The 14,683-nt window shown below is 34.7% G+C and overlaps 1 protein-coding gene across 12 annotated transcripts in view; it reads left to right on the top strand.

The window, feature by feature from the left end:
* The window catches only part of CACNA2D1 (calcium voltage-gated channel auxiliary subunit alpha2delta 1), a 394,769-nt gene that overhangs the window by 333,778 nt on the left and 46,308 nt on the right, over nt 1-14,683 (top strand). For 11 of the 12 annotated variants that reach the window (XM_065049199.1, XM_065049200.1, XM_065049198.1 and 8 more), the window contains exons 13-18: nt 2,956-3,034; nt 5,068-5,117; nt 6,700-6,789; nt 9,715-9,783; nt 11,362-11,436; nt 12,802-12,876. In XM_065049199.1, coding sequence (XP_064905271.1) covers nt 2,956-3,034; nt 5,068-5,117; nt 6,700-6,789; nt 9,715-9,783; nt 11,362-11,436; nt 12,802-12,876 — 438 coding nt within the window. Of the gene's footprint in view, nt 1-2,955; nt 3,035-5,067; nt 5,118-6,699; nt 6,790-9,714; nt 9,784-11,361; nt 11,437-12,801; nt 12,877-13,382 lie in introns of all 12 variants that reach the window. The other variant, XM_065049204.1, reaches the window with a different exon arrangement.

Raw genomic sequence — 14,683 nt, 5'->3', positions numbered from 1 at the left:
CAAAGAGTACTTGGCAGTTTGCTTCTACTCAGAAATTCTCTCGGTTGAAAGCAAACTTGAAAGGAGGGACAGGCGAAGGGAGAGGTGCTCATATCCATTGTGTCTGACTGAGTTGCTCCAAGAGCATAAATTCTCTATTAAATGTAATTAAATCTGTCTTTTCTAGTTTAAGCACCTTTTGTCTTCTTTGGACAGATGTCTACAAGGAAGAGGTATAGACAGATGCATCTCAGTTTTCTGGCTGACTCTGTGTCCTGTCAGAGAAAATGTTAGTGCAGAGCATGTTTTTTTGCTAAAATTGGCTTGTTTAATTTGACTTGCTGACTCATTTTTCCAGCTGGTCTGTCATTCTACTCAATTCCAGATGAGAGAATAGGAAAAAGAAAACTCTTTTACTCTTTTGAATGTTCCACCCTCTTGCCAAACCAAGTAACAATTAAAAACTCCAATTTTCATTGCTGCTCTTTATCTCTGTTAATTATCCAAGGAACAGTAAATCAGCTATATTGTCCTCTGCTTGTTGTCAATAATTTAAATTCTAAATTCTTTATAGATTAGTTGCAGATTTAATGTGCTACTTTTTTTTCTCTAAATTACATACCATTTTGGAACTTGAATCCAATGCAGTGTTTCATTTTTAGATTTGAGATCAAATGCTAGACAGTCCAGTCTAATTGACTTGTGTTTTATACGCACACAAACGCACATGAGACTGTCTCAACATAATTAGTTACTCTTAATCCAAAAGAGACATCAGGTCACTCAACTATCTAACTAGTGACTTTCAATGGAGGTTCTCTTATTGCCATGTAATTTTTGAGAAGAATGTAATCTGAATCAACTGTTTAGTGGACACCAAACTGGGACAAGTCGTGAGTCCAAAAAAGAAAAGAGGAGTATAGTAGATAGGAACCTTGTGAGCTGAGAGATACCAATAGAAAATAACATTGTGATATTCAGCTTGGGAAAAATAGATGGTAATCAAATAGAAACAGAAAGATCTACTGTAAGAGTTATATCTGACATCTTGTAAACGAGGTCAAGAACAAACAGAGGATGGCAAATGTAACTCGAATTTACAACATGATGTAGTATTAACAAATGAGGTGATGACATATCAGGTGAAGTCATGTTTGCACTATCAATACTGTTATTTTCAAGGTAATAGAAGATATTTTTCAGCTATCTCTCTCTCCATATGAACTACGAGAACAAAATTTGACCATCACACATGTACAGTCATTCCCATACATGTCTGGGTAACTAGAACTATAAGTGGCTTGACTGATTACTGAGAAATGATCTTATATGGTGTAGTCTTATTAGTTTTATTGAAAAATGTCAATTTTTGTCTGTATTTAAAAAAGCCCAAGAATCTCAATCAGCATTCCGTGCAGTAGTGTACTTGTTTTAATTCTGCTTTTAACTGCAGAAACAAAGGGTTTGCATGGATAAAGCATATCAAAATGTATTGTTAATTAAAAATGACATCAAGCACAAAACTTTGTTCTCCCTCCTTGCATATAGGGGTCAACATTAATAAAGTTTCTTCAATTGCTACCTGCTGACTGATGATTTGGAGCTATTGCTACAGCTTTTGGTTAATATATAAACTCTGATTATGTCACACAATTATTGTTGCTTATTTGATGAATAAAGGTTTAGGTAATAGTTGAATGTGCTAAATAATCTTATTGTTAGCATAGATAATACTTTTAAAACTTAGCAATGAGCAGTAGTTTACAAGGAGTATCTGCCATTTTATATTCAGAATATTATTTAAAGAAAAACTTACTTATTACTCAGTTATAGCCTGCATGTAAATTAATTGTATTATGTTTTATTTTTAAATGTCGCTATTAAGTTCCACAGAAAGGTGTTCATATTCTGATTTCATGTTGTAATCTGTGATTTGTAAAGTGAAGCGGTAAAGTTAAACATCCAAAAAGAAAGAAATGCCTGAAAAGCAAAGAGTCTGGTCCTTGGACATTCCTTCAGAGGGACATGCGAGCAGAGAAGAGCTTATTAAAACTGTTGGGAAAGTATTTTTCCCACCTTTTCTAGAAACACCCAGCTTTGTAGCAAAATATCAGCCAGAATCTAAAACACATTTGTGATTTTTCTATGTGTCTTGTAGGATTTTTAATTTGCGTACAGCAATACTAATTTTTCTCATAATTTTCTTATTCAAATCAGAGAGTTCACATGGAAAATTCTTTCAGCTGAGAATCCTGCTTTTAGTCTAAAACTTTGATAGAATTTGTTGAGTTCTTCTGAAGCCATGGCTCCTCTCAGTTACTGAGATAGGTTGAAGTTGCATTGGTTAAATAGAATAGAATTATACTTATAAAACATATAGCTTTAATGAGTATCAAGAGCTTAAAGTGAAATATCAAAAGCTTAAGCCTTTATGGAACTCTGTTGAACTAATTCAGTGGCTTTCAATGAAAAAGAATAAAAGTCTGAGCAAAATGATAATTTGTTTTTTGTACTATCTGAAAATATCTTCTTTTCCTCAAATTATTTTATATCTTAAAAAGCCCTGGTTTGCATTGCTTTGAATTCTACTGCCATGCATATACTCATTTTAATTCCTTTTGAGCATCTAATACGGATAGGAGATTATGTCAATTAATTTAAGAAAACCTGAAGAGTTATCATTACCACCCTAGGACCAAAAAACAGGACAGTAACCAATGGAATAGCTTTAAAGTATAAAAGATGTATGAGAGAACATTCTTCCTGAGTTCTACTTCATGGACCAAACAATAAGAATACATAAAATATCATAATAAAAGTGTATCTATTACGTGATTAAAAAAAAAAAAAAAGGAAAATTCACAGTTTTCTTTTTCTGTCCAAATGTAGGAAAAAAAAAAGTCTTTTTAACTTGAGACTCACACCTAATTAATGACAAATAGTTACATTATATGCATTGCTTTTCAACTTGCATAGGTACGTGTGTTCACATTTTCTGTTGGTCAACATAATTACGACAAAGGACCCATACAGTGGATGGCCTGTGAAAATAAAGGTACCGTGTTTTCATTTGAAACTATTGTTTGCTAAAGACTTGGATAGGCAATATCTTTTTTTTTATTTTCTAAAAATTATAGTTCAAGAAAGTTATTTGATGAATTAATGTGTGTGTGCATATATGTGTATATAAAAAATAAGCCTGCATATTTATTTCTGGTTACTTTAAAACTTTAAATTATAAGACAAATATCACAGTGCTTTTTGTAATAATGAAACTAAGATATTATGGTTCAGTTTTGAGAATTCTTGTTGTAACAGCCATCTATGAAAAGATGGAACTGATGACAGATAAGAAATTAAGCAAAGCTGTTTTATATTAAAGGGTCTGGACAAAGGGATTTTTTGTTTGGTTAGTTGGCTGGTTGGGTTTCTTTCTGTTTTTCTCCAAAACTTACAAGGAACCAGATGACTTGCATTATTTTTCCCTTTTTTGATGAAAACATCAAAATTATTCTTGCTGTTATTTCTTAGCTTCTAAGAGCGTGTTACATCTCTTTGGTTCGGGTGGGTTGGTTTGTTTGTTTGCTTTTCCTGATCTCTTTATGTAGGGGAAAAAAAAAAGGCAAAAAAGGTAAAAGTGAGGAACTAAAATGCTTCTCCTAATTGAAAAATGTGGTCAGAAATATCTTAAAAGAATGTGAGAAAGGGGTGTCTCAAATACCTTGCAGTATTTGAGACAAGAGGTAACAAGAGGTAAGAGAACAAGAGGTAAGAGATGAATACAGATAAATAGACTATAGAGCAATTATCAAACAATATTGTTTAATATTTTAAACAGAGAAATTGCCAGGCTTGCCTGAAAATACAGATATATTTTAAGGATCAGTAAGAAGCAAGAAGTTAGAGGTGGGATAGATTACAAAGGGCCTTGGAAATTAAGGCTGCTGGGGAAGGAGAAGATATGATTATGGGCATGAGAATAACATAAGCTGAAGATAAGAATGAAAGAGAAAGATATAGACACAGAAAAAAAAAATAATTATATAGAAGAATCCATAGGCTGTATGAATAGCATACATACCATAGGCTCGTGAATCTCTCAGTATGCTGGTGAGTTATGCAGAAGATACTGCACCTTCATGAAGAGCAGATTGTATCGTTGGATAATTACAGAAAATCAACATTTGTTCTTTTGAATGGGGATGTTTAACTAACGTCTTTGTATCTCAAAATACCACGTGTAGTGAAGTCCATTGTTTTACAACAAATGAGGACCAGTTGGCTTAAAGCATAACCACCTGTGTCATCTTATTATCGAGGCAAAATGATCATAATCTTCTGTCCAAAATGGATGTGATTATTTGTTTGCATAGCCAAAGCAGCAAGGTTTTGTTTAAATTTTCCTTAATTAAAAGTTTCAATCTATTATCAAGTCATGCATTGCTTACAGTAAAGTAGGTGACTAACTTTGGTACTCTTACCTCTCCAGTCCTCCTTAGTCCCTTGCAATTTGACTTAAAATTTGTTTGCTCTGAAACTGGATGTCTGTCTGAAAGTACTTGTCTTTTCAGTCTTATTGGTTCATATGGGCAATATTTTTAATTCGAACCAATAAGTGATATAGTCAATGATGAATGAAGACATTTCTGATGTCTAGTTAGAAGAAATACAAGCTTGATTTTTGTGTCTCTTCTACAACTCTGAACTTCTCTGTTGTGGCAGACTGAAGCTATACTTGAATTCCTATATGTATTCAGCATATAATTATACTGTTGTCATAGAGTATTAAAATGACCATTAAGTATACTTGCACATCAGAGTAACTGGGAATTCAGCAGTACAAATTCAGCACACTATCTCAGCCTTAAAAGCAACAAAGATACACATTTCATATTCTCAATGCTTTAGAGTAACTAGCTTGGCCTATATGGCATGGGGACCCATCATGTGTGGCCATGTGTGATGGCATGTACTAAAAAAATATTCCACTGATATGTAATAATTTTTATAAAAATAAATTAGAAATTACAAACTAAATGAAATTACTGTATTATAGTAAGATTACATTATTTCTGTTCCAAATTTTAGGTTATTATTATGAAATTCCATCTATCGGAGCCATAAGAATAAACACCCAGGTAAGTGTGTTGGCCAAATGCAGATACAATTGTATCACGAAGAAGTGGAGTAATTTCTGTTCTTAAGTTTGTTTAATTTCACATCTGTTTGAATCAATTGAATTTTGTGATACATTACACTAGAATACAGAGAAAAACTAAGACTTTCTTTTGCATATGAAGTACTATTCTGTTGAAGTACTCTAACGTATTTATTTATTTTTAGTTGTTTCAGTGAGCCAATTTACAATGTGATCCTTGTGATCCTTCCTTGGCCAGCTGGCCCAGAGCAGCTTGCATGGGTACCAGTCCTGCTGGCTGAAGCAGGTTGATCATGTGCACACAGCAGAGCCTTTGGAGAGATCTGTGTCCTGCAGACCTTCTCTGCACAAGGATTATGTTTTGGGCTCAGTTTTCCCCCTGACCTTACAGGGTCCCTCTTTTATCCTGAAACACAGCAATGATTTTTTTTTTAGAAAGTTCTATAAACCCAGTAATTTTTTGTAGCCTGTGTAGACATTTATAGTCTGGCTCCTGCCGTACATACAGCATTATCCTAAGGGTTTGTACCAGGCGGAGAAGGCTGTGGATGTGTGTGAGGGCACAGTCCTACTACAGAAACAGTGACCTGGTACAATCCTGCTCATGGGAGAGGTTCCTGGATTGATCCAGCCAGGCTGGGAGGGACACAGCATCTTTTGTTCAAAAAGGATGCAGGATAGATTTAGCAGCCATGTATGTTGATAATCAAGGGCACAGGACCCTGGAATTTTATGGTGTGATCCAAACTGATGATGTAGATGAGCAGGTATTCTTTTCAGTTGTCTGAAAGTCCATGTACACACATGTCGAGAAAAGCAGAGAAATATCACAGCACTTCTTTGTCCTTCCAAAGCCAAGCATAACATTTTTTGGCAGAAAATGTGTCCTTTATTGGCTTGAGTAAGAGTCCTTTGATTCTGTTAAACTCTTCCAGATAGTGTCTGGCAAAAAAATATCCCTAATATGATCAGAAAAATAGACAAGGTTGAAGAGTGAAAGAAGTTTGACTGCATCCGCTCCCAAACCAGACCAGAAGTTAGACATCTCATAAGCTCACCAGCTTTAGCTGTACTTCGTGACTGAAGGAAGGCAGGAGTTATTAGGTTTTAAAACTCTGACTTTTTTGTTTCAATAGAAGTTATGCAAGTTCTTGCTGTAGGCGCTGCTACAGTACTCAACCTCCGTCTCCCACTCTCTCTTCTGGGTTGAAGGTTCTGCAATCTGCTTGTAATTTAATTATGTCATTAGCAATTAATTTTGGAACTGAAATAGTTGTAATTCCCACTTTGTGGAAAGAGAGCAGTGGTTATGGATATGTAAGGTCCATGTAACTGAAATACAGGAACTGCCTTGGCAGTAAATACTGCAAACTGAAGACGAAATTGTTGGGTAGTATAATTTTAAATAAATAATTAAATACTGCTGCTGTATTAGTTGGGAAATTTGACCTTTTTTTTGTTTGTCTTTTCATTGTTTTATTTCATTATTGTTTATTTTTTATGCTCTTTCTGGACTTGCTCTAATAACTGCCTTCTGATTAGTTTATTACACTTTTTGGCAGGAATATCTGGATGTTTTGGGAAGACCAATGGTTTTAGCTGGAGAGAAAGCCAAACAAGTCCAATGGACAAACGTCTATCTGGATGCTCTGGTATGATCTGTATTTATCTCAAGTAAAGAGAGAAACTTATCAAATCAGTAGCTATCGGGGTCCGTTTTCCACAGACCTAAGGACTTAATTTCCTACAGTTCCAAACATAATATTCTTACATTTCCAGCATCTATACACTTCAATACAGTAATTTTCTTAAAAGCTATTTCTAACGTGTTGGTCATTACTTGCACCTAGTATCCTCTTAAGTGTCCTGAATTTTAACAGAGAAAAGCAGTTTATCCTTAAGTGTAGGCCATTGCCATCCTGAAATTAACAAAACAAAAACAGAATAAAATAGATTTCCAGTGTTGTACCTGTGTTGCACTAGAGGTCGTGTCCCTGAGGTGGGCTTCTATTTTGTTTATATTTCTTTTTTTTTTTTTTAAGTATTCCAGACAGAAAACTGTCGATGTTATTGGGTGTTTGCACAGATTTTTAACTCTGATCTCTAAACTATCATAGATACTGTAATTACTTGCTTGCTTAAGGTAATGATTACTTTATTTGGACAGTGTGTATGATGGAGAAATAAACAGAGATACGTGGAATGCTTACAGCTGAATTTATCACTTCAGTCTTGTAAAACAAACATATTCAGGAAACTATGAAATGCAAAGTATTATTAGCAGCAATCTAATCCATTGGTCTACATACCCTTCTTCCGAGGAACTCTTATCTAGGCAAAAATTACTACAAAGTGGTCATCTGAAATCATGTATTTAGACAAGTTCACATGGTCATTGAAAATCATGTCAAAATTCATTTCTGACCATCACTCAGCATTGCTGTTAAATTTGTATCAGCTCAGCATAACACTGAGCATGACATAAAGGAAACAGTTTTTCTTTGGAATTTCAGTGGCCAGAAGTTCATTAACCATGTTTTCTTGGATACTATTTAGGTACTTGCTGGAAACACAAAGGATGTTATAAGGAAAGTTCATAAGTTCTGTACATATTCTGTTTCAAATCCAGATCTAAACTTGTAACTAATGATAGAAAGGGATCTCTTTAATTAAGTGAAATGAGTGATACCTGCAGAGTTCTGTTGTATTGTTTTATATTTTCAGTAGGTTCGTTCAAGTCTTTCATTCAAACTTTTCTGCATTCATGTGTATCAGTAATTATCTGTGTATATAGGTATTTGTGTGTATGCAGACATATAAATATATAAAAAGTATGACATGTTCTTTTAAATAATATATTTTTTAAGTGAATACAAATCCAAGATAAACTGAAATTTGTGGGCCTACTCATCACAGATACGACCATAAAGGCACGGGTCTATCTAATCCACTCTGGAGCCTTTTCTGGATTCTTGGTTTTAGCAGGGATTGGGACTCATTTGTCATACTGGTTCTTTACCTTAAATTCCCTAAAGCAATTCTCTCCTGTGGGGCTCATCCTTCTCCTGCTTGGGCCTCACCAGACTTTGTCCCATCTTTTTTCTCTTACTGTGCAGAAGCTGGTTTGGGGCTAAGGCTAAAATAATGCAAAGTTTATTATTCATACTTGAGGCCACATTTGAACTGAGCTTAAGTTCAGTTTATGAAATCCTAAAGAGGTACTTTCATTTGGTGCTGTCTTTGAAGACTGCTTGTAATAATTTGATGTATTTGTAGCAGCTCACAGCTCTTTTTTTGCCCTGTTCCTTTAGGTTCTGTTATGGTATTACTCTGGCATCACTTTCTGCAATATATTCTCAGAATTTTCAGATACTTTTAAGTTTACCATTTAGTTGTAATTTATTCACAGTTATTATCCTCTCTAACTGTACATTTTTTGGGGGAGAGGTGGTGTTACCCACCACACATTTCCTTCCTGTTTCGTTATATGTCTCTTCGATGCCACTTCTAAAAATATGCTCCTCTCTCTTTCTTTCTGATTAATCTCCATTTCTTAGTTCTCTTATTCTCCTAAAATGTTCATTTCTCCTTCTCTTAATCTTGCTTGTTGTAATGTAACTAACTCTGATCTCATCACCTTTCATTTTATACACAAACTTAAGTTCATGAAGGATGGTTTAAACTTCAAAAAGGTGCTACTAGACTGGGAAAATGGAGAACTGATTTCATGGGAGTGGTTTAGTGAAGTATTTTAGCTTATTTTTTTCTAATGAAACAAAGACAGAGAAGAGATACGATTTCTTACTTGGAAGGAGTAAGCGTCTGTGGAGGGGGTGGAAATTTGAAATTAAAAACCGACATTAGAAAAAAAAAAAGGTCGAAATCTGCCTGTGGACAATTTCAGATGGAAAACAGATCCTTTCAGGCTACCTAAATGTATAGTTTTCTGGATCCTGTTTTCAGTCTAAGTTGTAAAAAGCCAGATTTCTTATATCTTCCCAAATAAGTGTAAACTCCTTGCCTCAGTACCAGAAGAGTCAATGTGATTTTGCAGAACTGATGATAGATGTTATTGCAAGCTACTGAAAGGTAGCAATGGTATGAAAGTAGTAGTGTTACCTCTTGGATTTTTCTACTGATTTTATCTGGATGTATTTGTTGCCTACCTATTTACTATCTCTGAGTTTGGTTTTGCTTTCTCCTTTTATTTTTTGTTTTCTGTTCTTTTTTTTTGTCCGTACTATCTAGAGTTTTTAGTATAGTGGGAACTGTAGCTGTAAACATGTTTTCATAACATTTATTTTTTATTAAACTATCAAGTCTTAAATTGTTGCATACCATATATATATTTAAAAAGTAATCTATTGTTCTCACTAACACATGGACACAAAAAAATGTAATTTTAACTTTCTGTGCATAAAATCAATGAAGTGGTATTAGTTTCTTCTCTTTTTTTCAAGCTAAAACTCAGTGCCCTAATTTAGTGTTTGGCTGGATTGTTCTAATATATTATAGTTCGATAATTGTTACTTAACTAAAGACTATTTTTCTCCCCTCTGTATGTGATTATTTTCTAGGAGCTGGGCCTTGTGATTACAGGAACTCTACCTGTCTTCAATCTAACAAAGGAACAAAATGACAAAAGAGTAAGCTGTTGCTCAAATGAAAAACAAACAAACCAACCAACTGCAAACAGCAAAAAACCCCACAACAGTTATTTGTGTTAAATTTAATGCCAGACTCCTTGAAAAATGTGTATTTCCATAGAGCTTTCTACAGTTTGTGTCCTCCATCAGAAACAAAGGGGTCATCTCTAGTTGCCTGATAACCTCCTGGGAACAAGAAAATGCAGATCACCCTTTTTGTAGTTCTGAGTGTCAGGATATGACATCCCTTGAACTATCTCTGTTACGTGGAGGCAGTGGGGATGTATTAAGTGTTCAATAGATGGGGAGTATATGATGACATTATTCAGCCTGTTTTAAGAAAGGAAACTCAGATATATTTATAAGAAGTCTGTGAAGCTATGACATTTCAAGGTAAAATGCAATGATGTAGAGACTTTAAATGAGTTGTTTGTAATAATAATAGAAAATAGCACAGTGTACTTAAAATCTAAGTATTAAATAAATACAACTCCCTATCCCTATTACAGTCTGGTAGGGAATTAATTTATGTCCTTTTCACAAAATCAAATGTTGCTTTTTTAAAATCAGACCTAAAACACGCTTTACAGTGTGTGGTAAAATACTGTCTATTTGGTGTGATATTCATGTTCATTCAGGTCAAAATATGCAGAAGTTTAGGCAAGTTATTCTTTGATTCAGTTTCTCAGATATTAAATAGACTCAGAAGGAATAGATATGAATTGGATCACATCTGTTTCCTTTATTTACTTTCAGAGTAGTTCTCTTAGTTTCCCTTTAAAACCAAACCAAAATGAAAGATTTCATAATTCACTGAGTCCAGTTGCAAAGTAAGAGATGTTGCAAAGTGAGAGACTTATCAAAGAATGTCTTTCTAAGAAGTAAGACAGTCATGGTTTAGTACATAGAACCTGGATGGAACAAGAGGAAAACCTGAAACTGCTTGACTTAGGTCTCTACATGACTTTCAGGTTACACACTGCAAGGTGTGTCTTCCAATACATATTCCAAATTTATTTAATATGGAGAAAGGAGTTAGGTGGTACCATGTAAATGACTACCACCCTTTCTGTAGCAGGAAAATAAATTACAAGTAAAGTAAATGTAGCACCTGAGTCCCTGATTTCAAATGCTGATGTTTGTTGTAGTCATGGATTATTGTTTTTGTTGTTGTTTTCATTCATCATTATGCCATTGCCAAAAGAGGTCAATTGTTTTTGGGCTCTTAGGAATTTCTCAACCTATGCATGTGATAGTAGGTCTATATTAGTGTTAGTAATTTAGCATCTACATCATTGGCAATATTAATGCATCACTTTTGATTTCACCTGTTTTGTTACCACCATTTATTGTTTATTCATTGAAGAAAGCATCAATATTCACCTTCATAAAAAAGTTTTCATGTTCTACACTAAATTCTAAATTTATTGAATGCTATTGTAAAGAACTTGGATATTATTTAAAAAATAGTAGTATCTGTCAAATGAGATGAAGGCAAAATCAGAATTCACTGACTGTTGCATTTATTCTGCATTTTACATATGCCAAACATATTCTAACATTTTGGAATCTTGCCAGAATCAGCTGATTCTTGGAGTAATGGGTGTTGATGTCTCTTTGGAGGACATAAAAAAACTCACACCCCGATTTACGGTAAGTTACTTGCGTTGGTGGTTTCTCTTTATGTAAGATTTATGCCTGATTTCTTTGCATGTTCTTTCATAAGTCATACAGCAACGACTGGATACAAGTCAAAATACCAGCAGGCTTCTTTTATATACTCTTTTCCATTGTTGTAGATTTTCTGATGGTTTTCTCTCCAGCCATATATGTGCTTCTGTGTGAACTGTCCATCAGGATGCTTCTGTAAAAGCCAGCTTTTACATTGGGGGATATATTCCAAGTCATTATTTCCTGTAGCTTATGGCACAGCTGTTTAGTTGAGTGTTTGGTTCTTATGCCAGTGTAGAGTACATAATCATTTCAGCTAATAATACTTAGCATTTATATAGGACAGTTCTTTATAGAAGAGTTATTTAATATACATATCTGTCTGTACCCTTCTCAGTAGGATTGATTTATATATTTAGACTTCTAACTGGGGAATTTCTAAGAAAATAGCTAGTACTGTTGAAAACAGCAGCTGAGGAAGCAAAGGAACATCACGAATTTGACCAAAGGCAAATGCAAAGTCCTGCATCTAGAATGGAATAATCCCATGCCACAGTACAGTCTGGGACAGAATGCCTCAAAAGGCAGGAAAGAGCCTGGGGTCTTAGTGGAGGACAAGCTGAACAGAAGTTAGCAGTGTGTGCTTGCAGTAAAGCAGGCCAGCTGTGCAACCAACACCTGCATTGGGAATACTGGGGCCAACTTTGACCTCCTTATTACTAGAAATACACAGAAACTCTGGACAGAGTCCAGCACAGAGCCACTAAGTTGACCAAGTGGTTGGGGGAGAAGCTGAAAGAGCTGGGTTTGTCCAGACTGAAAAAGAAACCTGAAGGGTTACCTAATGAGAGTTATAGGAATGATGGACCTTGACAGTTCTTGAAGGTTCATAGCAAAAGACAAGAGGCAATTGACATAGTTGTGGCAACAGAAATTTCAGCTGGAAATAAGGAAAAAACAAACAAACAAACCCCAAAATCATTGTGAGGGTGGTTAAACACTGCAGCACATTGCCCAGCGAGATGGTGAAATTGCCATTGGAGGCATTCAAAGACCTTTTGAAACCTAATCCAAATTTGAAGTTGGATTTTCTTTTGAAGTTAGCTCTGCTATCAGTGAAGGGTGGTACCAGGTGACCTCCAGTGGTCCCGTCAGCCCAAATTGTTCTCCAAGTTGATGGTTCTAACAGAGTAATTACTGAGAAATTACCTTCTGTATGTTAATACCTCATGTATTTCATGATGCCTGAGGGAATGTATTTTCCTAATGTGGCAATTGCTGGGAAACAATTAATTCTTTATTCCTCTAAAACCTTAGAATGTTAAACTTCATTTTTTTTTCTTTCAGCTTTGTCCAAACGGATACTATTTTGCAATTGATCCTAATGGGTATGTGCTACTTCATCCAAATCTCCAACCAAAGGTATGAAAAACCTTCTAATTTATTTCTCTATACTGTGGGGGCATTGTCAGAAATACAGAAAAATCTAAGATCTGCTGAACGTACCAGACAGCTAGAAAACAACAGTAAAGATTTCTCAGTTGTGGGGGTGTCAAGAAAATCCATGGTGCATGTATGGCTTCTTCCAAATCTGCTTTAGTCAGCACAAAGACCAGCACTTATATTGAATTTGGTTATCAATAAAATAAAAATATGTATATTTTACACACATGTTTTTGTATGTGAAAGAAATGTTTTAGTATACCTATTAATATAAAAACAACTACTGGAATATCATTGTGGAGAACTTGTAGTGTGTTACAAGATGCTCTTGAAGCAAACTCTGAGGAGGTTACTAGTGTACAGGTTTATTTCTTATTTCAGAAACTGAAACTTCCATACTTGCAAAACCATGGAAATCAGGGGAAAACACAATGTATTTTCTTGTATTTTTGTATTTCTTTACTTGCTTATTTTCTCTTTGCCAGAGCTGAAACCTGAACTGCAGAGCTGGGATAGATCTAGCTGAGCACTCTTTCCCAGAATGCTAGAATTTTTAGTAGTTCAACTTGAGAAACTTCTTTCATCTTTAAAGATGAAATCCTTATCTAAATTTGATTATGACTCAACTTTCCTCAAATTTCAGGAGAATTTAAACCCAGTACTTTAGTCTGGCTGTAGTCCTGACCCTGAAGGGACTCCTACACGACATGTAACTCCTTACATAAGTTGCCTCTCTGGCTTTGATGAGATGTTTAAAATGTATGGATGATATTTTTTCCTCTGAAATCAGAACTTTAAATATTTTCCTTTTAGTGAAGGCTTTATCCATGTCAAACAGTCTTCTGTTTAGTGGAATATATGAAAATGTTTGTATTTTAATTACAACAGAAACATGCTTTCAGCAATTTTTGTCTCACAAGTTCATAGTGCACAAATGCAGCATTATATAAAAGAGAGTTAAAATTTAACTAAAAATAATTTTAAAAAATCACCCCAGATTGAGAGAAATGTACAGATTATTTTTACAAGTTAGAAAGAATCATGAATAACTATAATTACTGAAAAGTAAATAATATATCCATGTAGTACTGTTGTCAATATTAAAATTCCTCATTAAGATGGTTTAAGCAATATATAGCCGAGATAAATGCAAGCCATCAATACCCAGGCAAATAAGTGTAGTATAGCTTTAAAACTTTAGTGGTACCCTACTCCTAAGTTATTTTTAAGCACTTAGTACATTTTAAATTTCTTAAGTAATAGAAGTCTGTATTTGCTGCCTTTAGGCATGGAAATACTGTTGTGTTTTTTTTTTAAACTGGATGCATATCCATCACTTTATTCCTCCCAGCCATGTTCCTGTGGCAGAATAGCAGCGAGTCCTCGACCTCTTGGCTGTGGGACTGTCCTCTCTTGTTCCTTCACCAGAAGGTTTTACCATAGGTACAAGGGGTCAGCAAACCCCCTTTTCAGTACTTCACCATCTTTCACTGCCAAAGGCAGACAAAGAAATGAACAATTCACCTACATATTTCAGTAATTCATTTAATTCTTAAGATGGGGGAAGTCAGCATTGTGAATATGTGAATTAATTTCCTGGGGAAGTCATGAATATGTTTGAAATCTTTTGCCAAGTGTGTAACAAAAGAAGAAAGGAAAAAAAAAAACATGCTTCTGAAGAAGAGAAAGAATAACTTGATCTTAACTGTTGATGAAATATCCCCTTTGATTTATTTTGAAAGGAACCTTTTAAAAAGAAAGAAGAAGAAAAAGAAAAAAAGAAAAT

Source organism: Columba livia, chromosome 1 (assembly GCF_036013475.1).
Source record: "Columba livia isolate bColLiv1 breed racing homer chromosome 1, bColLiv1.pat.W.v2, whole genome shotgun sequence".
Lineage (NCBI taxonomy): Eukaryota > Metazoa > Chordata > Aves > Columbiformes > Columbidae > Columba > Columba livia.
Note: the sequence above shows the minus strand (reverse complement) of the source record. Positions and strands in the feature narration are given on the sequence as shown.